The sequence below is a fragment of the Dryas octopetala genome, chromosome 3 (assembly GCF_963921425.1).
Source record: "Dryas octopetala chromosome 3, drDryOcto1.1, whole genome shotgun sequence".
In the NCBI taxonomy this organism is placed as follows: Eukaryota; Viridiplantae; Streptophyta; class Magnoliopsida; order Rosales; family Rosaceae; genus Dryas; species Dryas octopetala.
This window is the reverse complement of record NC_141368.1, coordinates 18,515,363-18,540,531: the sequence shown is the minus strand read 5'-3', so window position 1 is coordinate 18,540,531 and position 25,169 is coordinate 18,515,363. Positions and strand designations below refer to the sequence as shown.

At 35.5% G+C, this 25,169-nt stretch overlaps 2 protein-coding genes and 1 long non-coding RNA gene across 5 annotated transcripts; 2 read left to right on the top strand and 1 right to left on the bottom strand.

Moving 5' to 3' along the window:
- On the top strand, nt 1–21,880 carry LOC147291549 (uncharacterized). Of its 3 annotated transcripts, none has more exons than XR_015121382.1 (2): nt 1–1,996; nt 2,030–2,319. XR_015121382.1 is itself a non-coding variant. In XM_086238332.1 (2 exons), the coding sequence occupies exon 1, from the start codon at nt 71–73 to the stop codon at nt 1,904–1,906; it is 1,836 nt and encodes a 611-aa protein (XP_086094458.1). In that variant the 5' UTR covers nt 1–70; the 3' UTR covers nt 1,907–1,921; nt 21,517–21,880. The 3 variants fall into 3 exon arrangements, 1 of the variants encoding a protein (XP_086094458.1); XM_086238332.1 differs by lacking the exon at nt 2,030–2,319 and adding an exon at nt 21,517–21,880 and having other exon boundaries at nt 1–1,921; XR_015121383.1 differs by lacking the exons at nt 1–1,996; nt 2,030–2,319 and adding exons at nt 20,267–20,413; nt 21,517–21,880.
- On the bottom strand, nt 14,742–15,415 carry LOC147291551 (uncharacterized). Its single transcript, XR_015121019.1, has 3 exons — nt 15,330–15,415; nt 15,075–15,159; nt 14,742–14,791 (listed from the first exon to the last, which is right to left on the bottom strand). It is a non-coding gene; the product is annotated as an uncharacterized LOC147291551 (long non-coding RNA).
- On the top strand, nt 18,441–20,257 carry LOC147291550 (uncharacterized; the record flags this gene model as incomplete). The annotated part of the gene is made up of 1 exon (XM_086235973.1): nt 18,441–20,257. A coding segment is annotated over exon 1 (1,722 nt), but the record flags the coding sequence as incomplete, so codon positions are not given.
- Nucleotides 21,881–25,169: the final 3,289 nt, after the last annotated feature.

Below are 25,169 nucleotides of genomic sequence, written 5' to 3'. Positions count from 1 at the left end.
CTTCCTTCACAGTTCACGCTCAGATCAAAAGAGAAAAAAAAAAAAAAAATCAGCTTCTCGCCGATTAGCAATGTTTGCATTTCCGAAACCAGCAGCGGCTGAGCCCAATAACTGTTCTGATGCTGAACTGCTCTTAAATCTATCGATCTTCGGGTTCAGCCGACTATCCGCTAGCGATCAACGAGAAGAGACGGAAGACATCTGTAATAAGGTGGTTGAAAATGTTACGGTGGAGCAACTCTCTGATGAAAGTGAGGAGAAATTTCAGCTCAGAAAATTTGCAGAGCTATTCAAGAAGCTTCCCTTCCCGGAGCAGAATCTTTTCCCGGCCAGAGTTATAATGAAGTTGAAGCACGAAAGGCAATTTGGCGAATTAATTTGTTGGTTCCGGCAACTAGACGCCAAGCTTCAACAAAGAATGATCGGAGAGATCACCGGTCATGTTTCAGCTGATGAGAATCTCCAGATCCCCGGCGAAACTGAGGAGGATTTCAGACTTAGAAGATTCACGCAGCTGTCTAGGGGTTACACCAACTATGTTTATACAGAGCTTGATATGAGGCCAAAAAGGAAACGAAAAGGTTATAATGAAGTGATACAGGAAATCAAAGACAATGGTGACCGTGATGGTGATGGTGATGATGGAAGTTTTGATTGGCAGTCCCGTTTTGCTGAATTTTTCTTGGGTTTCTCGATTATTTGGTTCAAGGGACAGAGCGCTGCAGGTCAGAAACTGCTGATTCAACAACTCCGCGATGAACTTGGATGCGAAATATATGAAGATGAAAGTGACGAGGATTTGAGACTCAGATTATTCACAGAGCTATGTGAGCAAGTGCATGTCTTTAACACCCAAGTGCAATTACTTCACAGTGCAGAAGAGAGGCTGCAACATCAACGAAAATGGCTTCCGCACGGGAGGCTCGTTCAGCCACAAGGTTCTGCCGGTGCTGCCGAATTATTCTCGCGTCTCTCAGCTTTCGGATTCAGCCTTCTATCGGCCGCTGAGCAAGGAGAGAAGATCGAAAATCTGTATAGTAAAGTTAAAGGTGTTGTAATCGGAGGACTTATAGAGGAAATTAGCGATGAAGAATTCAGAAAGCAAACATTCACAGAGCTATTTAATAAAGCTTCGGTACCGACTCGAATTTATTTATTCAAGGAAGTTGAAGAAAAATTCTTTCGTGAAAGACAGTTTTGTGAGTCCATTCTCTTGTTCAGGCAATTAGGCTCCAATGATCAACAATATCTGCTCGACAAAACGGTTGACAAAACGGTTGATATGATGCCAATGAAGGATGCCATAGTGGAGAAACTCATCGAGGAAAGTCAGGAGGATTTCAGACTCAGAAGATTTATGAAGCTCTATAAATCGCAGCATTACACTTGGCATTACTTCCAATCTGAATTTGAGAAGCTGGATCGGAAAGGTATACAGCCTACATCTGCTGATGAAGAAGAGATAAAAGAAATCAAGCAGGCCCGTTATGCTGAATTTTTCTTTGGTTTGTCAATTATTTGGTTCAAAGCGCGATGCGCCAATGATCCAAGAAACCCCATTCAAATACTCTTGCGTGAAGCTGAAGTTGAAGTTGAAATTGATCATATAATTGAGAAACTCTCCGATGAGACTGAGGAGGATTTCAGACTCAGAAGATTCACAGAGTTGTTTAAAAAACTTCAGTTCAGCTCTCAAGAGCGTATTGTGAGATATATTCAAAAGATAATATTTCATGATCTCGGTTATCGTGAACACGAACAAAAGATATTGGCGAAGGAACCGGAGGCGAAGGCGGCTTCGCCGCCTCCTTATCCTTATGTGCATGAATTCATCAAGATGAAAGCTATAAACTTAAAGGGAGGAGGAGCAACTACCCAAGGAGGGCAGGGGACAAGCCAACCGTAGATGGGATATCCTAGTGTTAGTATACATATTTCTATTTTAATTTTGGTGTTATTTTTGTTTAAATTTTAGTTGTCCAAGTCTTTTTTTTTTTGACCAATTTAGTTTTCCAAGTCTTTTTTTTTTGACCAATTTAGTTGTCCAAGTCTTATACGTGACATGAAGTATGGGTGATCTTTCCTTGTTCATGTGCTTTCTCGGGACGGCGTGCCTTGCCCCATTTGTAGCTTCTGGTGTTGGCATTTTCTGTAAGATCAACGTTGGCCTCGCCTCTTGGTTACGTCTGCTGCTCTTATGCGCAATCCTTCATCTCTTCTTTTCCTTATGTTTTTAGCTTGATGTACCGCTTCTTTTCCTTTGCTCTGGGACTGTATTCTCTTGAGCTTGCTTTGTACTTGGTTGTTTTGCTTTTTTGAAATCTTACTCTCTTCAGATGAAAAAAAAAAAAAAAAAACTCTTATATTACAGATTCAAGTAGGCCTGCCCATTGGTTGGAACGAATCGGTAAATGGTCTTACCGATTCGATTTCTGAAATTTTTGGTAAGTCAATTTGGATGCCGATTACCGAATTAATTTTTTCGGAATTCAGCATGTTTCGGATACTTTGGAATTCGGCATTTTTCGGAATTTTCGGAATATTGGTAACAATTGTCCATCAAAGGCTTTTGAACCCAAACATATCTGATACAACTCGAGAGAGGGAGCAATATCTGATACACAAATTAAGAGAGAAACCCCATTAATCAAAACCCGAACACCTCAAAATAGAAAAACCCAATTAATCACAACCCTCACTCAATTGAAACAATTACACAAACAATCCCAAATTTCAGAGATGAGATCATGAGAGAGTGAGATCGAGAGATGAAAGAGTGATAGATGACAGACGAGAGATAAGAGATAGAGAAGGGAGAAGATGCTTTCACTGCATAATCAAGTAATCAACCATATATAAATTAAGTACAGAGATTGATTATAATCTACCATCAGGATGCTCGCAAATCCCAGACCTTGCCTTCGATCTACTCTAGGCTCTAGCTGCTCTATCTTCTGAGTTTGAAGAAGAGATATGAAGCAAAATCGTTTTTTAGCCCTAGTTTTGAGATTGAAATCCGAAACAACATATAAGTAGAAGCATCACTAAAACAAAACTCATTCATCAATTCAACCCAGAACAAGCTTGAAGAGAGAGAGAGAAGAGGGAGGGAGAGAGGGAGGAGAGAGAGAGAGAGAGGCAGCTGAAATGAGGAGTTCACGAAGAGAAGGGTTGAACAACTTAAACCTAATGTATTTAATATTAATTATCTAATATATGTATAAATATATCTACCGGTAGAATAACTTAAAATAGACATGGCAATCTAGTGGTTAAGGCGCTGCCCGCGTGTCTTTTGAGCTCTGTTCGATCCCAAAATAGCATATTTCCATTTTTTTATTTTTGGGTATTAAAAATTTAATTAAACAAACTTCTTTTTTTTGGGTCAATAATTAAACAAACTAAAACATATATAAATTAGTTTAATTAGGGTTATTAAATATTAAGTTTTTAGTTATACAAACCTATATTGGTTATTAATTAGTTTAAGGAAATGTTTCATATATAAAGTATAAACCTATATTGGTTTAATAAGGAAATGTTTCATATATATAAACCTATATCGCTATATATAAGTATTTCTTATATAAACCTATATGTTTTACAATTTATATAATAGATTTCATATAAAAATTCACGTACTACAACGTCACCACCACCGTTCTTGTCAACGTCATTGTTTTGGGGTTTGGACTTTGGGGTTTGGTGAGTGTTTGGGGTTTGGGGTTTGGAGTTTTTGTTATATATGTTTTATAAGCATACGATGCGATGGTGTTCCTTAACGATTTGAACCGTTCAATTTTTAGTTCCCCACTCAAAGATCATTCATGCAAAAAATTAACTCAATCAGAGATGTAGAAGTTAGGCAACGGTGGTAAAAATTATGAATGATCGTGGTTTTCTGGGTTTCAAGATTGAAATTTTGAGTTTGAGTTATAGGGTTTCGCAGGTCGTTCGGCACTGGTCTACCGAACATTTCGGTTTCGTTCGGTACTAAGCTGTCGAACTTTTCAATTTCGTTTGGTAGCTTACTATCGAACGAAACTGAAAGGTTTGACAGCTTACTACTGAAGGAAATCGAAATGTTCAGTAGACCAGTATCGAACAACATGCGCATCCGAAAATGAATAACCAAAAAATTCACTCTTACACTCTAAAAAACCTCACTCCAAATCATCGTAAACAGACGAAAAAGGTATTATGATTGATTAACCAATTGAAATTAGATAAGAAAGCATTAGATTTACATTCAAATCCAAAAATTTTAGGTTAGGGCATGCCTCCAACTTCCAATGGCTATGGCGGAGAGAGGATGCATGGGCGGCAATGAAGGCAGGGTTGATGGCGGGAGGTGGGTGTCAGCAATTTTGGGATGGAGGTGAAGTCACGGGTGGGGTGTGTTTTAGTTGTGATTGGAGGTGAGGTTGATGGTGGGGTGTGTAGTTGTGGTTTAGGAGTGTTGGGTTTGTGATGTGTAAGGAGATTATTATTATTATTTTTTTTAAATGATGTGAGTTGTCCTTTAAGATAATTTCTCTTTGTGTCAATTAAATAATTTATCTTTGTATCAATTAAGTAATTTCACAAAATAAGTTGGTAAAGATGTGGAAAAAGAAAAAAAAGAGCGTGCTAATAGCATCACTCTTAATATATATGCATAAATGATTAGTAATTGATTAATTAGATTTTTAATTGATTATTTTGTGAATGTAATTGATTAATATATATGGTTTTTATTTTGTTTATTGGTTAAATATGTATAATGTGTTTTAAGTGAATTAAAACTATTATCATTTAATTTTTTATTGTTATTTTCGTAAATAAAAAACTGGTTACAAATGGAGATTATGGAGAAAACACAAGCTCTTTGCTATTTAATTTTATAAGAGTTATTCTATTTATTTGATAATAGTTATATAACCAAACAATTTTTGATTGAATTAATTTTTTATAAAAATAATTTTTAATAAATAATCTAAAAAATAAACAATTTTAATTCTGAGCTACACCGGTGAACAAGCATTTTTTTATAAATTGGGTGTATATAGAACAAGCATTGTCCTATAAAGCAATTGGTAGAGATATGAATAGCATTACTCCTAATAAAGTGTACTATAAAGACAATAGTGATGATGTCCAATTATTTCTCCACGTGAATTGAGTTGACGAGTAATAAAAAGCACCACGTGAATTGACAGATTTATGGCAAACTTGTTTTGTACTACATTTCGGACAAAGAATCACTATTGTGCTGTCGAAGCCTATTATAGAATTTATAGCTTTTACATTACTTTGTAATTTTTTTAAAAGATAATTAGACTTAAATTTTTTAAAAATATAATTTTTAAATAAAGATTGAAGGTGTTTTAAAATTTATAAATTTTTTTTAATTTATAATAAAGTTATTTTAATTTATAAGAAAATTTTTTAATTCCTTATAAAGTTTTTTTTTCTGATTTGAAGGGTATTTTCCCTTAGAGTGAGCTTTGTAGAGATTATATGTTAGATTTTAACTCCGAGATAAAGTCGTCAAAGAAGAAAAATAAAAGGACTTAATTAAAAAAACTAAATCACTACATGTCTTAATCTAAGAAAGACTCATAAAATAGACTGGACTCTAAGTCTCGTTTTTTTTTTTTTAATTTCTTTTGCTTGAGATTACTGTTGTAGTTTGATAATATTGTGAACTCACAACTTATGTGTAACAGAAAAAAAAAAAAAAAAAAAAAGCTCATAACTTTTGACAAAAGCCTTTTCATGCTAGAAATATGACACACACACACACATATATATATACATTTTGTTTTTTTGAAATACTTAGGTCTTCAAAATTGAGGACATTCTCATTTTCAGTATCAATAATCTTATAGTATGTGTCAATATCTTGAAAAAATAATAACAATTACTAAATTATGAGATAAACTTATTTAAAAAAATTACACATGTTACTAAGGATGAGAATATCCTCAAAACTGAAGACCCAAGTATTTTCCTTTTTCTTTTGGTACAAATATTAGACATATATTTGTAAACTAAATTCATCTTGCTAAAGTGTGTTGTTTGTAAACTAAATGATGAGATTTGTTAAATTCAAAATTAAATTTGAAGATGAGATCTGAAAATTCCAAATCTCATATTAAAGTTTCACCTAAATGTGAGAATGTGAAATGTGGTTTATAAAGATTTTGGACTATTTCTCCTATTGGGTATTGATTTTGGGATTAAGCTTAAATTCCTTGGTATTAGAGGAGCTAGCCTATCCACATTAATTTTTATCGCCAATCTCAAATCCACCTAAATTCACACTCATCCCCTCAACAAAACAAACAAATCAGCTTCACTTTGAAATTACCTATATACAAAAGAACAATACTTGGGTCACCCCTTAGGGATACCTCAAGGTCACCCCACCCTCTCAAATTCTGATTTCGGGAATGCCGGCGCATAATCGAAACCGTTCACTTTTTAGATCACCTATTATAGATCTTCTCTATAAAAAATTAATTCAATCGGAAATCGTTTGGTTATATAACTGTTGTCGATTAAATAAAAAAAATCAACAGTTTGGTAAAAAAATCACTCTTTAATTAAAAACCATGTATTTTTTTATTTAATTAACAACAGTTATATAATTAAACGATTTTCGATTGATTTGATTTTTTGCAAAGATGATCTTTAATATGTTATCTAAAAAGTGAACGGTTCTGATTATGCGCGTCTGGATTTCCGAAATCAGAATTTGAGGGAGTGAGGTGACCTTGAGGTACCCCCAAGGGGTGACCCAAGTATTGTTCTATACAAAAATTGAAAAATCGGTTTACTGTAGCTTAGGAATAGTACTCTTCATTGTAATAGACATTTTTATCCCTGTGTTTTTTTATTTCAATCACTTGCCATTATAATTAGTGGGATTAGTTGGGCCCGTTATGGAAAGTCTCCTTATGTGCATGAATTAATCAAGATGAAAGCTATGAACGTAAAGGGAGGAGGAGCAACTACTCAGGGAGGAGGAGGAGCAACTACCCAAGGAGGGCAGGGGACAAGCCAACCGTAGATGGGATATCCTAGTGTTAGTATATACATATTTCTATTTTAATTTTGGTGTTATTTTTGTTTAAATTTTAGTTGTCCAAGTCTTATATGTGACATGAAGTATGGGTCATCTTTCCTTGTTCATGTGCTCTCTCGGGACGGCGTGCCTTGCCCCATTTGTAGCTTTTGGTCTTGGCATTTTCTGTAAGATCAACGTTGGCCTCGCCTCTTGGTTACGTCTGCTGCTCTTATGCGCAATCCTTCATCTCTTCTTTTCCTTATGTTTTCAGCTTGATGTACCGCTTCTTTTCTTTGGCTCTGGGACTGCATTCTCTTGAGCTTGCTTTGTACTTGGTTGTTTTGCTTTTTTGAAATCTTTCTTTAGATGAAAAAAAAAAATAAAAAAAAAAAAAATCTTATATTACAGATTCAAGGGTTATTTTGTTTCTTTGAGTTTTATTATTGAACTCTAAAACAATAAACAAATCATTCTTAAATTTATAATATAGTACTTGAATTGAAAGTCAAGAATTGTCAAGACAAGTACATAATCTATTTTCTTAACTGGTGCAGTATATACCTGGATCTATATATATCTTTGATAAAAAAAGATGAAATTCAATATTCTAGTATGTTGATTGTGTGAGTCATTTACAGAGAATGAACACTATGTAGGATAAGAGACATAACTAGCCACGCCTCTTTCCTAGAGTAGGACCAAACTGAGAGTTAGCAGCATAAACAAAGAAGGATTTGTGAATGAGAAATACAAGTTTCCTATATTCATAGGAATCAATGGGAGAATGGCAAATTGCTCAAGTGGGCTGCTGACCAGCTCCGCTAACAAATTAATAGTTGATAATTTGTTAATTCACATATGTAAATTTGGTCTAATATTGGCTTTTTGAAAGAACCAAAATTTAGAAGGGGTTTTAATTATGTTAGGTTTTCTTTATTTCTTTTTCTCCCCAAAAAGGTTTTGTAGGGTTGACAAATTTCTATCTCAACTTTGTTTTCCTTTGGTTGGTGTTGTTTTTCATTTGTGTGTATTGAGCTACAAGGCAGCCTGTGAGTTCGTTTTTTGTGGTGGCATTATGAATTTAGGTGTGGTCATTGTTTACTTTTGTTTCCCTCCACCTAATGCATATCTTTATTTTTTTTCTCCCCAAAAAGGTTTTGTAAGGTTGATAAATTTCTTTGTCAACTTTTGTTTTCCTTTGGTTGGTGTCGTTTTTTCCTTTGTGTGTATTGAGTTAGAAGGCAGCCTGTGAGTTCGTTTTTATGGTCGCTTTATGAATTTAGGTGTGGTCATTTTTGGAGGCGGCTGGTGTCAACCCAATGAAATAATTAAACATCTCTTTAATAACTGATAATTTTTTAATACAGATCATGTCTCCACAGTGGCCTCTCATCTATGTGTAAAAGTGGACAATTTCTTACTTCCCCCATTAATAATTAAACATGTGTTTTTTTCAATATTTAACCTTTACAATAAGTTTAATACATGCCTTACGTATAATGTTTCTTATTTTCTTTCTGACAGGTCAGCATTCACATAATATTCTTTTTTTTTTTTTTGTAGAAATTTGTTGAATATCGTTTTACATGTTTACAACGTATAGTTTTATGATGTCTATACAAATTCATTGGATTTTATTAAGTTTTGCCAAAATCAAGTGGTTTTGAAATTGATGAACATGTTTACCTTTTCCAAAAATTCATTTAAGTCCAGATTAATTAATGTTGTTTGCTTCCAAGGGTGATTGTCATTTTGCTGTAAACAGGTGAAGAGACCAAGATGTCAGTTAATTACCCATTTAGAAACTCTGTTACCAGGAATATTCTCTCTCTTTTTGCCTATTTAATTCGTAGGACTAAATGACTAATGGAAGCTGAGTGGAAGCTACCTGCATGTAGAATTTTGCTCTACAAGTCACCTTTCTTGAAAAGTTTTTGGGTTTGCCTATTTAATATATATAATACCCTTCTAGGTAAAGCTTTGGTTGATAAATGTCAACTTTTGTTTTCCTTTGGTTGATGTCCTTTTTTTCCTTTGTGTGTATTGAGCTACAAGGCAGTCTGTGAGTTCGTTTTTTCTGGTAGTTTTATGATTTTAGGTGTGGTCATTTTTTACTTTTGTTTCCCCCCACCTAATGCATATGAATTTAACTGTGTTAATTTTGTTGCTTTGTGTTGGCAAAGATGACAGTCTCTGTGACAGATTTAATGACTGTTATTTCAATGGACATTTTATAGACTTCCTGTACATTTTATACGCTTGCTGCACATTTGCACATTTTATAGGCTTGCTATAGATTATTATACATCGGTTAAAAATTTGCCTTTTTTCCGAGGCTTTCTTTCCATGCATGCATTGGTATCAAATCCTAAAATGAAGTTCATTCTTATGATAGAGCTGCTTTAAATTGGTTACAAATCTCCCTTCTGAATAAATGGATTAAATTGGTGCATCAAATTTTTCAAGTTTTTTCTTGCACATTATCAATTTTAATCAAAAAAAGTTCTTACATTCAAGTTTTCTTTACTGCACATTATTTTTAAATTACATGATCTCAAATGTAATCATTTATTTACACTAACAAGTCACATTTTTCAAATTTGCAGCCAAGCACAAGAAAAGCCCCTTACATAAGGCAACACTACTAGGAAATACCCCATTAGATATCAGTGGAACACTGATGTCTATTAGGTTTGCGACCGATAAGGGCAGACGTGATATCTAATGTACCCTATTTTCAATATCAGTTTTGGGCCGATGTCTATATCAAATTAGACATCCTATTTGTTAAATATCCGATATTATTAATAAATAATATATATCGAATTTTCAAGTTTCCGCTATCTAAATGAACGGATTCCGATATGTAATATACTTTCAATATCATTATTTTTTCAAGAACTGACATTAAAAGGTATATTAAATATCGGTTTGGTTCTATTTTTCGATATTATAAACTCATCAAAAGCTATATTTGGTAGGTTGTTACATCACTTTTTTTATCAAAGCGATATATAATATTTTTAACATATTGAATTTGTAACTAAAACCGATATATATGTACACATTAGATATCTGTTTGTTCGTTGTTTTAGATATTATAAGTCTCTTAAACATCATGTTTGAGTTAGAATGTGAAATAAATAACATTATATATCGGTGTTATTTGTTATTTCGATATATATACCTATATAAATATCAGATTTAATACATATTAGATATCAGTGTTTAACTGATATTGTAAATGTTTTTGAATTAAAAAAAATAAAATAAAATGGGTTGTTTGTTAGACATCAGTTTTCCTGCCATGCAACATCCAGTTTGTGCAATTTAAATCCTTCCATAAATTTCATCCAACATTCTCATACATTTCCAACATCCAATTTCAACCCATATTCAAGTTAACAAAAATGAATTACAAATCCCTCTACAAGTTGGGATAACCCTAATCCATATATAACCCCCTAAACAACTTCTAAAATTTGCACAAAATATAAGACAAGGCTGGTTCTAAATTATGCACACTAGCTAGCTAGCTAGTTCTAAAATCTGCACACTAACTAGTTCTAAATTATGCCTTTTCCTTTACAAAAGATTGGAATGGCAGCACTATAATACCATATCCATAAAATGTACGTCAAGAAAGCATACCAACATGTCTAAAAATAATTCTCGGTGACATAGTCTCTCCATTCAACTCGGACTTTATCAATCTGAGCTTGGGTGTAACCAGTCCACTTGTTCTTCGTCTTAGACCCCACTGAAAACATTAAAGACAAGTGCATGATCAGCCACCAAAAGATATTGTGTAACCACTCCGAAATGTGAAAAGCCTTGTGAAACATTACAAAATGTCATAAATGTGACAGAAGGTCAAAATTGTGCAGTGTAGACAGATTGTGTAGTTTCCATGAAAATCAAAAGGCTTGACCTTTTCACACAACAACAGACAATTACAACCAACTAATTAAGAACATAATACAAGATTGGTCTAAATATAATCATATGCTGCACTTTTTATCTTTGATTCTGAAAGAGCACATTTACAACAACCATAGGATACCAAGTCCAACCCAACAGTACTTAATTGCAAACATAAATGTGTGTGTTAGAGTACATGTGTTACTTGGTCGGTGTGTGCATTTGTATGGGCATTTGTATGGCCATACCACAGTCCCTTAATCATAAACTCCTCACCCCTATAACACTGATTCTCCCCAATCTGAGAATATTACAGAAAAATATAACTCCCTAACAAGTCTCTACTAACGAGTTAATGTCAAAGTGAAATCGAGTTAATCTCATATGAACACCAGAAATAAAAAAGGAATGCCTTTTTGCATGTTGCTATGAGAAAACTACCAAAAAAAAAAAAATCACACTCAGTAACCAAAATAAGAACTATTATGCTTTACCAATCTAAAGTTTTTCTTTTACACTGTTTTACAGCAGAGTATATTATTAAAGAATAACTAAATGGAGTAGTAGGGTAGTAAGAAACATAGTATTGAATCCCTTTACCCCCTTAACAGAAGCAACACTTCCTAAGAAATTTGCTTCACCTAGTACACTGATGCAAAATGGGAAACGTTAGAAAAATAAAAAAGATTATTCATAACAAACTTTACTCCTAGTAGATCAGAATATTGGTCCATCACATATACTATTCTCACATTATGGTTTTCATAAATTGTGTATCAATATCACCAGACAGAGTATGTCATTAATAGAAGAGAACTGAATCACAGACAAACTAGCAGCCACTAAGTACTATTTAAAATTAAATGCTCTATTGTACACATAGCTGCTTCCTATATTTCTTTTTCTAGTTTGCAAGTTTCAGAGGATATAGGCATGAGAGAGGTTTGTTTTCTTAAAAAATGAAGAACCAACCTAATAACTTTTAATAATGATGGTTGAGCTGAGAACACATCTGATCATTTCCAGTGAGAGAGGGAGGCAAAGTCAGTTCGAATAACAACCCCAAAATCCAGAATTTTGGTACTGGAACAAAAAGGGAAAAAAAAAGACAATAAAAATTACCATTACAAAATATACTCTTGGTGATTAAAACATCTGTTGAATAAATTGAACTTAGAAATACAATAAAGACAACTAACCATGTAATATTTCACAAAAGAACCACCATCATTAACCTGGGAAATTAATAGTGACAATTTGAAAAAATCAACTGGATGTAGCAGGACATTAGACTATGTGAATCTTAACATGATCAGTCAATTAACGTAGGTGCTCTCAAAATGTAGATCAAACTTTAGGCTACTCCAAATAAAGAGCCAAATATCTGCCAAGTTGGGATTGCATAATTATTACAAAATCAAATTTCAAATTCCTTGTCAACTTTATGCAACCATCTTTTGGATGCCTATAATACTTACAACTTTACTTTCCAAGAGCCATAAAAAACACTAATGGCTTTACATTGAGCTCTCTTTCTATGTTTTGGTTCACTCTCCCTATTTATGCTAGTAACAAGTGAAATTAGAACATCTCTTTGAAGTACTTAATTAGCAATAGAGAGTTCAAGAAACCACCAAAAAAGAATGTTGCAAAAATTTCACTCCTAGTGAGAAATAGCAGTGAGGAAATTAATTATACAGTGCTTGCTAATATATGATGGCTAATATATGATGGCCATAAACTATAGGTACATTATATAAAATATGAGACCAAAATTCTGGATTTTCTTGATGCATACTTCTAAGAAGGCAGCTAACAAAAGTCCACCCTATGGAATTGTATTTTAAGAACCTATATATGGAGCATGCAATTCAACTACAGTCCATAACCATGTTAATGACCTGCCATGCATCTTGAGATTTCTTATTAATTCACTAACGCACACAACAAGGTACGTAAGTTTTAAGCAATTTCAATGCAAACTCATTACCTAGATACCAAGAATCAATTTGATGTGAAGGTGAACCCTTATAATTAATTCGGACAGAATGATGTTAAATAAATTAAGATTTCTATTTTCTTTTAAAAAGATGTAAACCAGTACATCCTCAGCCAAAAAAAGATGTATTATATATACAAAGTGCATAAAATTCCCATACATTTCTGCTTTACCTATCTAAAAAGATCAGTACAATAATTGCAGTGAGAGAGAGAGAGAGAGAGAGAGTGAGGGAGGGAGGGAGATGAAATTACTTGCAGAGGCACAGTTGCAGACAATCCTTGTACTTTTACTAAAAATATTGTTATAATGAAGTTAAAGAGTTCTATATCTTTCCAAGGATATTTTACATACGAGTAATGCTTGAGACACTAAAAACAAATCCCAAATAATGTGGAAGTGGTTCTTGTTCATATTTGGGCCTACTTTGAACCTCATTTATTTCTTACAAGCATAACAGTGGCATTTTATTTATCACATCATTTGGTGACTCTAGTATTATTGTTTACATTTTAATTAAATGCAAAATATTCACGTGAATCTTTACCCATCTTTCGAACAGAAAAATTGTGTAATAGTTTGAGTGCTAGATAAAAAGAAAGAAAGCTGCTTTCAGTCCGTTACTCACCTTTACAAAGAGGGTACTAGGAGCCAATATAGAATGAGCATCTACACCATTGAGATATGCTTTCACCTCAGGTATGCTAGAGCCTGTTGCTGCAGGGGCAATGTAGGTTCAAAGAGTAGCAGCAGCAGCCAAGACCATGTTACAACAAGCGAATGCTGCAAATGCCTGGTAATACCTGCATGTACTGGAGTTAACATAACATCATAGTTACTCAAAAATATATTAAAGTATGGGAATATCACAAGCATAAAAGTTGTCTCTGGAACCCATAGCAATTAGTAGGTTACTAGGACAATGATTACATCTTCGAAATTTTTATATGTAAATGGTAAAAAATTCAAGAAGATATATTTTTTCAGGTGAAAATATATAAGAAAAACTTTAGCATTTATTTAACACAACTTGAGTTCAAATGTCTTGCAAGAGGTTATACAGTTCCTTTTTATCATCATGATTTTATCCTGCACTCCTAAACAAGGCCCCGTCCCTAACCAAGCATAGTCATGCACTCAAATTTCATTTCAGTGAAAGGTATTACAACGTAACTAAGATGAAATAGCATTGTAAAATTTACCAAGCTATTTTCACTTTTCAGTAATGAGATTCTGAACAGGTTCTACTACATTGCCAGTCCAGTATCTATAAGGCAAGCAATCAATACAAGATATAAAACAATAAACATAAAATATGCATTTCAACCGCAAAAAAAAAAAAGAATATTTATGTCATGGTTATGTCAAATATTTAAACTCAAAGCTTGAAAGTAGAGGATTAAAGTTCACAGAACATAATCATTAGTTTATCTCATGCAACAAAATCCAAAGATATACGCACCCGAAACAATATAAATAGAATCTTTTAAGAAAGGGAGGGGGCAAAGGTTTTATTGCATTGAAACTCAGAGGGGTACTAAGGCAGTAACAGCTAGGCTTACTCTTCCTGACGCATGAGCTTGTTGGTAAGCAAAAATTTGAAACCAGCAATATTCTCGATAGCCATGTTATTGAAAAAGCCAACTAACCCAATTTTTAGCAAGACTAATGAATGTTAGATCATATTGAATACAACTAAGATCAATTAAGTAAAAAAAAAAAGCCAAAACAAATGCCTAACCTGTGCTTTCTGCAATTTTTCCATCTTTAAATCTCCTGAGCTCTGCCTTCTCCCCCTAGAACTTGCGGAATTTGAGAGCCTAGTGAGAGAACATGAGTAAAATCATTACATTCATAAAAAGAAATAATAGACTTATAATTCCAAACAGGTACTCATATACCTCCTCTTTATTATCAGCATCTGGACCAATATCAACAACCCTAAAAGCTTTATCTAAAGAGCTAACTGAAATTCCAATAAGCAATGGCTCTGCATTGAGTGATGACAAGCCCTGGAGTCACAAACCAAATTTAAACAAGCTGATCTGATACATAAACGTATCTTTGACATGATATGCTAAAGTTAAATACTTGATGCCATACCTTTTCTATGATGCATTCAGATAACAGAGAGCATGTGAGAGCTCAGAAAGGGAAAGATAGCAGAGAAAGAGAGAGCCGAAACCACCTGCAACCAAAAAATAAATAAAATTTTTCAGAAACTAATAGTAGAGAAAATTTGTCTAAATTCAACCAAAATTCCCAAAAATAATAGAGAAAATCAAGCTTCCGAAGGAAGAGTATAGCAAGCAAACAAGGTGAATAAAAAACACAAAAAGCAAGAGCGAGAGAGAGTACCTGAGAGAGCTCTCGGAGAACAGAGTCGGAGTTGGATGGGTGTTACACAAAAAGCTAGACGATGGATACTAGGCGGTGGGTGTTGGACGATGGGTGATAGATCTCGTCGTCGATCATTGGTTCCGAGGTCTCGTCGTTCCCTTCCATCGGTGAGAGAAAGTGAAACCCTAGAATTTGGGGGTTTTACAATTTTGGATGAGTGAATCGTGTTTAGGAGGAAGAGAAAATAGAGAGACATAGAGATAGAGAGATCAAAGGAGAGTTTGGTCTCAGTGAGCGAGGGTGAAAGAGAAGGAGCTGAGTTTGGTCTGATGGAGTCTGAGTGAATGTGTCTGCGAGTGAAGAGTTGTCAAGCCTTTGGGAATTTTTGAGAAGCAGGATCGATGAGGTAGAGACCTCATGGATTCTGGTCTGGGGGAATTTGAAGCAAAATCACAACAACGGCGAGGGCTGCGGGTGTGAGAGAGAGAGAGAGAGAGAGCTCGGGGTGAGATCGAGGGAGTGTTTGAGAGGGGGGGGGTATCGGGTCTAAATTAAGTCAAAACATTTAAGTTGTCAAAAAAATTTGTATATTTGATTTTTAGCTGAAACAATTAATATCAGTTCATGGTTTAGATATCGGTTATCATAGAATTTTAATTTCTACCCAAAAATTTAGATATCGAATTTGCAAACTTGGTGATATATAAATGTGTTTAGACATCATTTTTAGAAAACTAAAAATCCAACTGATATAAAAAACTTTGACAATATCGATTTTTTTAAAACCGATATATTTTTAGTGATATCTAATGGGGTATTTCCTAGTAGTGCAACAAGCAAGAGCAGAGGCTCTCTGTCCCACAAAGCAAAGAAGAGAAGAATTCCCCGGCACAAAATACAAAAACAAATGAGCAGAGCAGCCCAGCAACATGCAAGAAGAAACCCCCAAAACCGGTTAAGCCACCTCCGACCACCTATCCACAACTTTTGTTAACAATGGGCAGTTGAATACTTGCAAATCTTTTGATTACTATGACACACAATTGTCTCACCAACTATTATAATCTTTTTTTGAATGCTGTTTGGTTTATTATTAATATCTTAATAAACAAAACATCATATAAAACATGCCATATATAAATGCACATTTTGTAAATTAAACTTGGTGAACAAACATTCATGTCAATATTTACATACATATTTAGATTTTCATATATATGTAAAAGTATTATCCATCCATTAAATTTTATTAGGCCTTGAATGAACATTTCATAGGTCTTCTAAACATTTTATAACCTTTTAGCACCCGCGGCATCGCGCAGGCACAATTTCTAGTAGAAAACTAATGCTTCAAGCCCAGATAGCAATCAAGAGCAGGAACGGTGCTGGGACAAAATCAAACCTGTCCAAATCGGTGCCGGTTGGTTTAGTCGATAGGCAGTTCAAAAATACCAGCCCTAGTCCTTACTATTAGACTTATGGTAAATCAGAATGGTCGGTTTAGTCGATAGGCAGTTAAAGAATACCAGCCCTAGTCCTTACTATTAGAATTATGGTAATTCAGAATGGTCCGATTAGCCGTGGCCAAAGAAAAAAAATGGTCTGATTAGGTGGCCAAAGAAAAAAATGGTCCGATTAGAAAAAAAATGGTCTCTGCTCTACAGCTGTTCCACCATTAGCTCATTTAGTCATGATTAAGGGTGTATGGTGTCTCCTGGCCAAAAAAAAGGGTGTATGTTGTCTTAATTACATATAATATTAAATTTGAATTTTTTTTTCAAAAAAGTAGAATTATTTAATTTGTAAGCTAAAACTACAAATTTACTAATTATATAAAGGACAAAAGGTTGCATTATTAAGTCGGACAATGCTTGCCTCAGACCATGGTCTGAGGTACTTCTTAGTTCCTGTCTACGTGGCACAATCACAGCCACTCATCTTTTTTTTAAAAAAAACCAAAAAACCTTTAACCCCAGCAAAAAAGAGATATTATCTTATGTCTTCTTTTGTGCCTCTTTCCGTTACGGAAAAAATAAAGTCTTCTTCCCCAAATTTTTATACAGAAAGAGAAGTGCCATCCAAATTTTGCACAGCCATGCCACAGCCACAGTCACATGAGCTCTTCCAAAATGGTGGGTTTTGAAGCCATACGCCACCGTTCTCCAATTTCTGATTACTGAGCACCCGCAACGTCACTGCCGGACTCCAATTTCCCCAAATCCTAAAATACCATACTAGAATCAATTTTTTTTCCTCCATTTTCTTAGTAAACAAACAGATGCAAAAGTACGTCACTGCAAAAACTAAACCAAGACCACAAAGACCACTGATATACAGCTAGATAACCAATAAATCATGCAACTCTTTTAAAGCTTATTTATTATCAAACCTTAAAAAGAAAATATCCAGAAAAAAAAAAAAGGAAAGATAAAAAGATTTTCAGAGTACATAAAAATTTTCTGTTTTATGGAGCATTCAAAGTAAATAAAAGTTTTCTAGATCATTTTCAGCGGCGCGTACAGAATCTTCTCGGCGTCGAGCGTCGATGATGAGCATCTTCCATACTAATGGAACTAGCGGAGGTAGGTGCTCAGAGATCGGAGTTGGCGAACGACGGCGTGTGGCTTCAAAATCCACCACTTTTGGAAGAGCTAATGTGGTTGTGGCTGTGCTCTGTGAAAAAATTGGAAGAAAGAGATCGTATGTTTTTTTAATCAAAGAAGGAGACTTCTTTTTCCATTAGTCATAACAGTCTTAACAGATGAAGACGGTAAGGTCTCCTTTTACTGTGTCTTGGTCTAAGCAAAATAACCATTCATTAAGCACATGTGATGTGGCATGATCTAAGCCATTAAATAATTTTGAACGATTGAGATTTAAAGGCTGGTATGGTCTGGTAGAGAAAATCTTGGTAGAAGATCCAGGTCCGATGAGAAGACTCGACCAAAAGGAAAAGTGATACCCTGTGAGAGAGTGTGAGTTTCACTGGTAGTTTCTTAGCAAACAAAAAAAAAAAATCGAGTGGTTTCGTGGAAGTTTCATCAGCTGGGCAGGAAATTTCCTTATCACCCTCGCCTTTGCCCTTGTATTTGGAATATTTAAATGGGTTGTAACAACTACTGCCTTCCACACCAAACCAGAGTGACTGTAAGTCTTCCTTCACAGTTCACGCTCAGATCAAAAGAGAAAAAAAAAAAAAAAAATCTGCTTCTCGCCGATTAGCAATGTTTGCATTTCCGAAACCAGCAGCGGCTGAGCCCAATAACTGTTCTGATGCTGAACTGCTCTTAAATCTATCGATCTTCGGGTTCAGCCGACTATCCGCTAGCGATCAACGAGAAGAGACGGAAGACATCTGTAATAAGGTGGTTGAAAATGTTACGGTGGAGCAACTCTCTGATGAAAGTGAGGAGAAATTTCAGCTCAGAAAATTTGCAGAGCTATTCAAGAAGCTTCCCTTCCCGGAGCAGAATCTTTTCCTGGCCAGAGTTATAATGAAGTTGAAGCACGAAAGGCAATTTGGCGAGTTAATTTGTTGGTTCCGGCAACTAGACGCCAAGCTTCAACAAAGAATGATCGGAGAGATCACCGGTCATGTTTCAGCTGATGAGAATCTCCAGATCCCCGGCGAAACTGAGGAGGACTTCAGACTTAGAAGATTCACGCAGCTGTCTAGGGGTTACACCAACTATGTTTATAGAGTGCTTTCATTCGCCTGGCAAGATATGAGGAAACGAAAAGATTATAATGAAGTGATACAGGAAATCAAAGACAATGGTGACCGTGATGGTGATGGTGATGATGGAAGTTTTGATTGGCAGTCCCGTTTTGCTGAATTTTTCTTGGGTTTCTCGATTATTTGGTTCAAGGGACAGAACGCTGCAGGTCAGAAACTGCTGATTCAACAACTCCGCAATGGACTTGGATGCAAAATATATGAAGATGAAAGTGACGAGGATTTGAGACTCAGATTATTCACAGAGCTATGTGAGCAAGTGCATGTCTTTAACACCCAAGTGTGCTTCCTTCACAGTGCAGAAGGGATGCTGCAATATCAACGACAACGGCTTCCGCACGGGAGGCTCGTTCAGCCACAAGGTTCTGCCGATGCTGCCGAATTATTCTCGCGTCTCTCAGCTTTCGGATTCAGCCTTCTATCGGCCGCTGAGCAACGAGAGAAGATCGAAAAACTGTATAATAAAGTTGAAGGTGTTGTAATCGGAGGACTTACAGAGGAAATTAGCGATGAAGAAATCAGAAAGCAAACATTCACAGAGCTATTTAATAAAGTTTCGGTAACGACTCGAGTTCATTTATTCAAGGAAGTTGAAGAAAAATTCTTTGGTGAAAGAAAGTTTTGTAAGTCCATTCTTTTGTTCAGGCAAGTAGGCTCCAATGATCAACAATATCTGCTCGACAAAATGGTTGATAAGATGCCAATGAAGGATGCCATAGTGGAGAAACTCATCGAGGAAAGTCAGGAGGATTTCAGACTCAGAAGATTTATGAAGCTCTATAAATCGCAGCATTACACTCGAAGTTTCTTCCAATCTGAATTTGAGAAGCTGGATCGAAAAGGTATACAGCCTACATCTGCTGATGAAGAAGAGATAAAAGAAATCAAGCAGGCCCGTTATGCTGAATTTTTCTTTGGTTTTTCAATTATTTGGTTCAAAGCGCGATGCGCCAATGATCCAAGAAACCCCTTTCAAATACTCTTGCGTGAAGCTAAAGTTGAAGTTGAAATTGATCATATAATTGAGAAACTCTCCGATGAGACTGAGGAGGATTTCAGACTCAGAAGATTCACAGAGTTGTTGAAAAAACTTCCGTTCAGCTTTCAAAAGCGTATTGTGAGATATATTCAAAAGATAATATTTCATGATCTCGGTTATCGTGAACCCTTGGAAAAGCTGCCAGTGGCGCCGCCGACAGGTGGAAAGTCTCCTTATGTGCATGAATTAATCAAGATGAAAGCTATGAACGTAAAGGGAGGAGGAGCAACTACTCAGGGAGGAGGAGCAACTACTCAAGGAGGAGGAGGAGGAGCAACTACCCAAGGAGGGCAGGGGACAAGCCAACCGTAGATGGGATATCCTAGTGTTAGTATACATATTTCTATTTTAATTTTGGTGTTATTTTTGTTTAAATTTTAGTTGTCCAAGTCTTATATGTGACATGAAGTATGGGTCATCTTTCCTTGTTCATGTGCTCTCTCGGGACGGCGTGCGCGCCTTGCCCCATTTGTAGCTTTTGGTCTTGGCATTTTCTGTAAGATCAACGTTGGCCTCGCCTCTTGGTTACGTCTGCTGCTCTTATGCGCAATCCTTCATCTCTTCTTTTCCTTATGTTTTCAGCTTGATGTACCGCTTCTTTTCTTTGGCTCTGGGACTGCATTCTCTTGAGCTTGCTTTGTACTTGGTTGTTTTGCTTTTTTGAAATCTTTTTGCCTTTTTGAAATCTTTCTTCAGATGAAAAAAAAAAAAACTCTTATATTGCAGATTCAAGGTTATTTTGTTTCTTTGAGTTTTATTATTGAACTCTAAAACAATAAACAAATCATTCTTGAATTTATAATACAGTACTTGAATTGAAAGTCAAGAATTGTCAAGACAAGTACATAATCTATTTTCTTAACTGGTGCAGTATATACCTGGATCTATATATATCTTTGATAAAAAAAGATGAAATTCAATATTCTAGTATGTTGATTGTGTGAGTAATTTACAGAGAATGAACACTATATAGGATAAGAGACATAACTAACCACACCTCTTTCCTAGAGTAAAGCCTCAATTAGCTCCTTGACTTAAGAAAGCGTAAAATAAAAGAAACCACAGACTTTTAGGAGACCAAAACTGACTAAATACAACAGTATAACAACCTAGGAGAAGTAACCAGCCTATACCTATAGTTTACTTTCAATAATCTTTTTCGTCACTTACTAATCAATTAAATAATTATACATTCACTAGGTGCTTAATGTGGATATTATCTATATGAGGTGCCATCTGGCCTAGAGGCCCTTGCTAACCAATACACACATCATGTACACAACACCTGCTAATTAAGAATTTAAGCTGTTTACACCCAAATTTGGCACGTATTTGTGGAAAAAATAGCAGGAAATTAGGATAATTATTATTAATTATTCTATGGATTTTATTGATATTTTGGTGGATTTTATTAAATATTAATTGTGCAGTTTACTTGGGCGTGAAGGAAAATCAAGAGAGATATGGTGCAATAAGGAAAGGATTCAAAGATTTGATGGCCAAGGAAGCCAATTTCTACTCACACAAGGACTACTTGACACTAGGTCATCAGACTCTTATAAATACATCTCTTTAAGAAGGAAAAGCTCTCTACACACAACCTCAATACAACGATCAACAATCAACAAATCAAGCAACTCTTGCTACCAAATTCCTCAAGTTCTTCAAGCAAACAGTTTTATTAGTTCTTAGAATTTCTTTTAGTCAATTTCTCTTGTTTTGTAGCTCTGCTAAGAACACTTTCTTAGTATTGATTTCCCAATAATTCTATTATTTTCTTCAGTTTTCAGTCAATTGTCATCGTTCTTGATTTTTCTTAAATTGTTCATGCTACTAAAATCCTTTAATTTTCACAGGCAAGAAACGAACCTAGACAAGTTCTAGTTCCTTTACTTGTCGCACAATTGTCTTGTTAGAAGTTAGATTTATTTCGGCGAAATATCTTATTTTCATTAATATTTTCTATTACGGCTTCTCGACCGATAATAGTGGCACGCCCACAAGCACCCAAAGGACGAAAAACTCTACTTGATTCGCGGCTTTCCATATCTAGGCCGTGACGATTTTTTAGGGTAACATAATTGGTACGCCCGGTGGGACAAAGAGTATGATCAACTAAAATAGGGGACACACATGAATAAAGGCAACCGATGGCGATGGCTGGAGTATTACCACGACCAACGACGGCAGTATCTCTACAAGAACTATATAGCTATGGCTCCCCCATTACATTGTTTGGACCCATTTGGAGGTATGAACCCATATGGGAGAAAATATAGTCATGATAACTATTATGGGGGTGTCGACACGACCGAAGAGGTTCCTCTCATCTACAATGGAGGCTAATTTGTGGACAATTATTATGGGTACATGGCCGAGGGGTACTACACCCAAGTTGAACCTCACAGCCAAAATAATGGTTTTGCTCTTCCATATGGTTATGTAGATGATGGTAACCAATATAGTTATGATAACTATGTTGACTATGAGGACCCATATGGGTGGCAGAATGACCATTGTGAGCAGAAATACATGGCCGAGGATCATTCTTTCGGCTATAGTGACAACCAATATGATGATGATTACTACGATGATGGCGGCACGGCCGAGGGGCAATTTACCCAAATCGAAACCCACGGCCAAAATCGTGATTATTCAACTTAGTATCACCTAAATAGCCATGTTAACACATGAGGGGGGCAAGATAATTTTAATCAGCCCTAGTGTCAATATTCTCCACCAGTGGAGGACTCTAGAAAAATTGAAGAGATTAGAAGGCAAGCTGTTTGTATGCTACAAGAAGAAAGAAGGAGGGCTTTCAATGAAAAGGTCATAAAGGCGATCGATGAGTGTGCTGAAAGTTTTTGACGAATTAGTGAAAATATTCGCTTATTCTTAAAATTATTGCCTACTCCAAAGGAAGTTAGCTAACCATCTCCCCAACATAAAAAGAAAGAGGAAAAAATTGAAGTGGTTGGAGAGAAGCTTTTGGCAAGCTGTGAAGAATTAAAGGAGAAAGAGATTGGTGTTGAAAAAGTCACATCTTCTATAAAGCCAATCTCTAAGTCAGGCAATGATGACAATCGAACACTTGACTTCAATGACCCCACATTTGTAGGACAAGAAAAATGTGTCTCTGCCCAGAAAAAAATTGAATTGTTAGAGGCTCAATTTTCTCATAAAGAGGGCAACATTTGGTTGGCCAAGAAAAGGTGGAAGAAGAAGATCTCAAGAAAAAAGAGGCTATTTTGCCTAAATTTAATTTTGACATGGAGCCAATTTATGACTCCTATGGTGATGATGAGCCCATCCTTAATCTTGGAGCACTCGGGGGGTTGGATTCAAATTTGGAGGAAGTCATCTCCACTCCAATTAATATTGGGCCACCAAATCTTCAATTTGTTCAAAAAGATGAAATTGTGGTTGGCCATGGAGATGTGAGTGCTGGAATATGTGAGTCGACCATAAAAGTTGACATGATCAAAAAAATACAAAAGGTAGCCTCATATGAAGAAACCATGAAAATTGACTTGGTAGTGGGAGACAAAGCTGATTTGGATAAGCCGATATCGGCTAAATTGACAGATTTTCAGTTGAAGAAAATAATTGGTGAATCCAATGCACTCAGGGGGCTGGGTGAAAACACGGCTAATTTGGATGCCAAAAAACAAGATTTTCCCAGTAATAATTATTCTCATGCCTCGGCAGTTTATAATTTGCAAAAAATTAGAATGCACCCCGAAGAAGTAGAAATATCAAAGCTTGGGATTAAGCATGGTTGGCCTCCTCCTGAAGCTTGATGTGCGTTTACCCATATATATATACATATATATATAACAACATATATAATAAAAAGGGACTATTGGCGTGAAATCTGGAAGGTTGATGTTTTTGGTCACAAAATGTGGGATCAAAATTCAGCGAGTAAGGGAAAAGGCCGAATCTTGGGCTTGAACATAAAAAGGCTAAATGGGCCATGATTAGAAATAATGGAAAAATATAAAAGCCCAAAAGGAGGAGTTCAGCCCAAGATTGTGCCATTAAATTAAAAAGAACGTTGCAAATGTTCTTTTTATTTAAATATAAGATCACTGAAGCAGGACCATGAAGGAGCATTCAAGGAGAAAATCAATGACGGACCAGGCATAATGAAAGAAACGTTACACACAAAGCCTATAAAATACATAAGTGTGGTAATGTGAAGGGAAAAAGATTCATTGCAAGAACTTCTTATTCATATTATAGAGATAAACTAACTTTAGCATCTGAGTGTTTTTGGCATGTGACATTCCCTCCCGATCAAGATTGTCCAAGAAGGATCGCTTCGTGGCTATTCGCTCGTGATAAGTTTAGATTATTCCATCCGTATATTGATTGGTACGTAAAATTTTCACAAGCAAGAAACGAACCTAGACAAGTTCTAGTTCCTTTACTTGTCGCACAATTGTCTTACTAGAAGTTAGATTTATTTCGGCGCAATATTTTTTTTTTCATTAATATTTTCTACTATGGCTTCTCGGTCGATAATAGTGGCATGCCTATAAGCACCCAAAGGACGAAAAACTCTACTTGATTCACGGCTTTCCATATGTAAGCTGTGACGATTTTTTAGGGTAACATAAGCAAATATATGACATCTAAGAAATAATACTTATTTCCACAATGCAATGTCAGAGTGGACTCTAAGTCCCACATTGGATATATAGGGTAGCTATTGATTAAGAAAATTATGTCCAGGTAAAAAAATCTGAAAGATACTGTACCATTCTTCCAGTAGTCATTCCAGGGATAAGACGGTATTCTTTCTATAAAAATTTAGAATGGAAATAATTAATTTGGCGAGGGTTGGGTGGGGTGGGCTTGGTGGAAGGTGTGGTTTTTAGTTTATTTATTTTTTTTTTTTTTGTTTAAGGGCATAATAGGAATTTTAGGATAAAATATAAAATGGGGATCAACAAGGTATTTTAGGTAGGACAATGCTTGCCTCAGTCCGGGGTAGGAGGAGTTCCCTAGTCCCTACTGTAAAAACTCACCTTTCAGTCGTGCCGACTCAAGATCGAAACCGTTCATTTTTTAGATCACC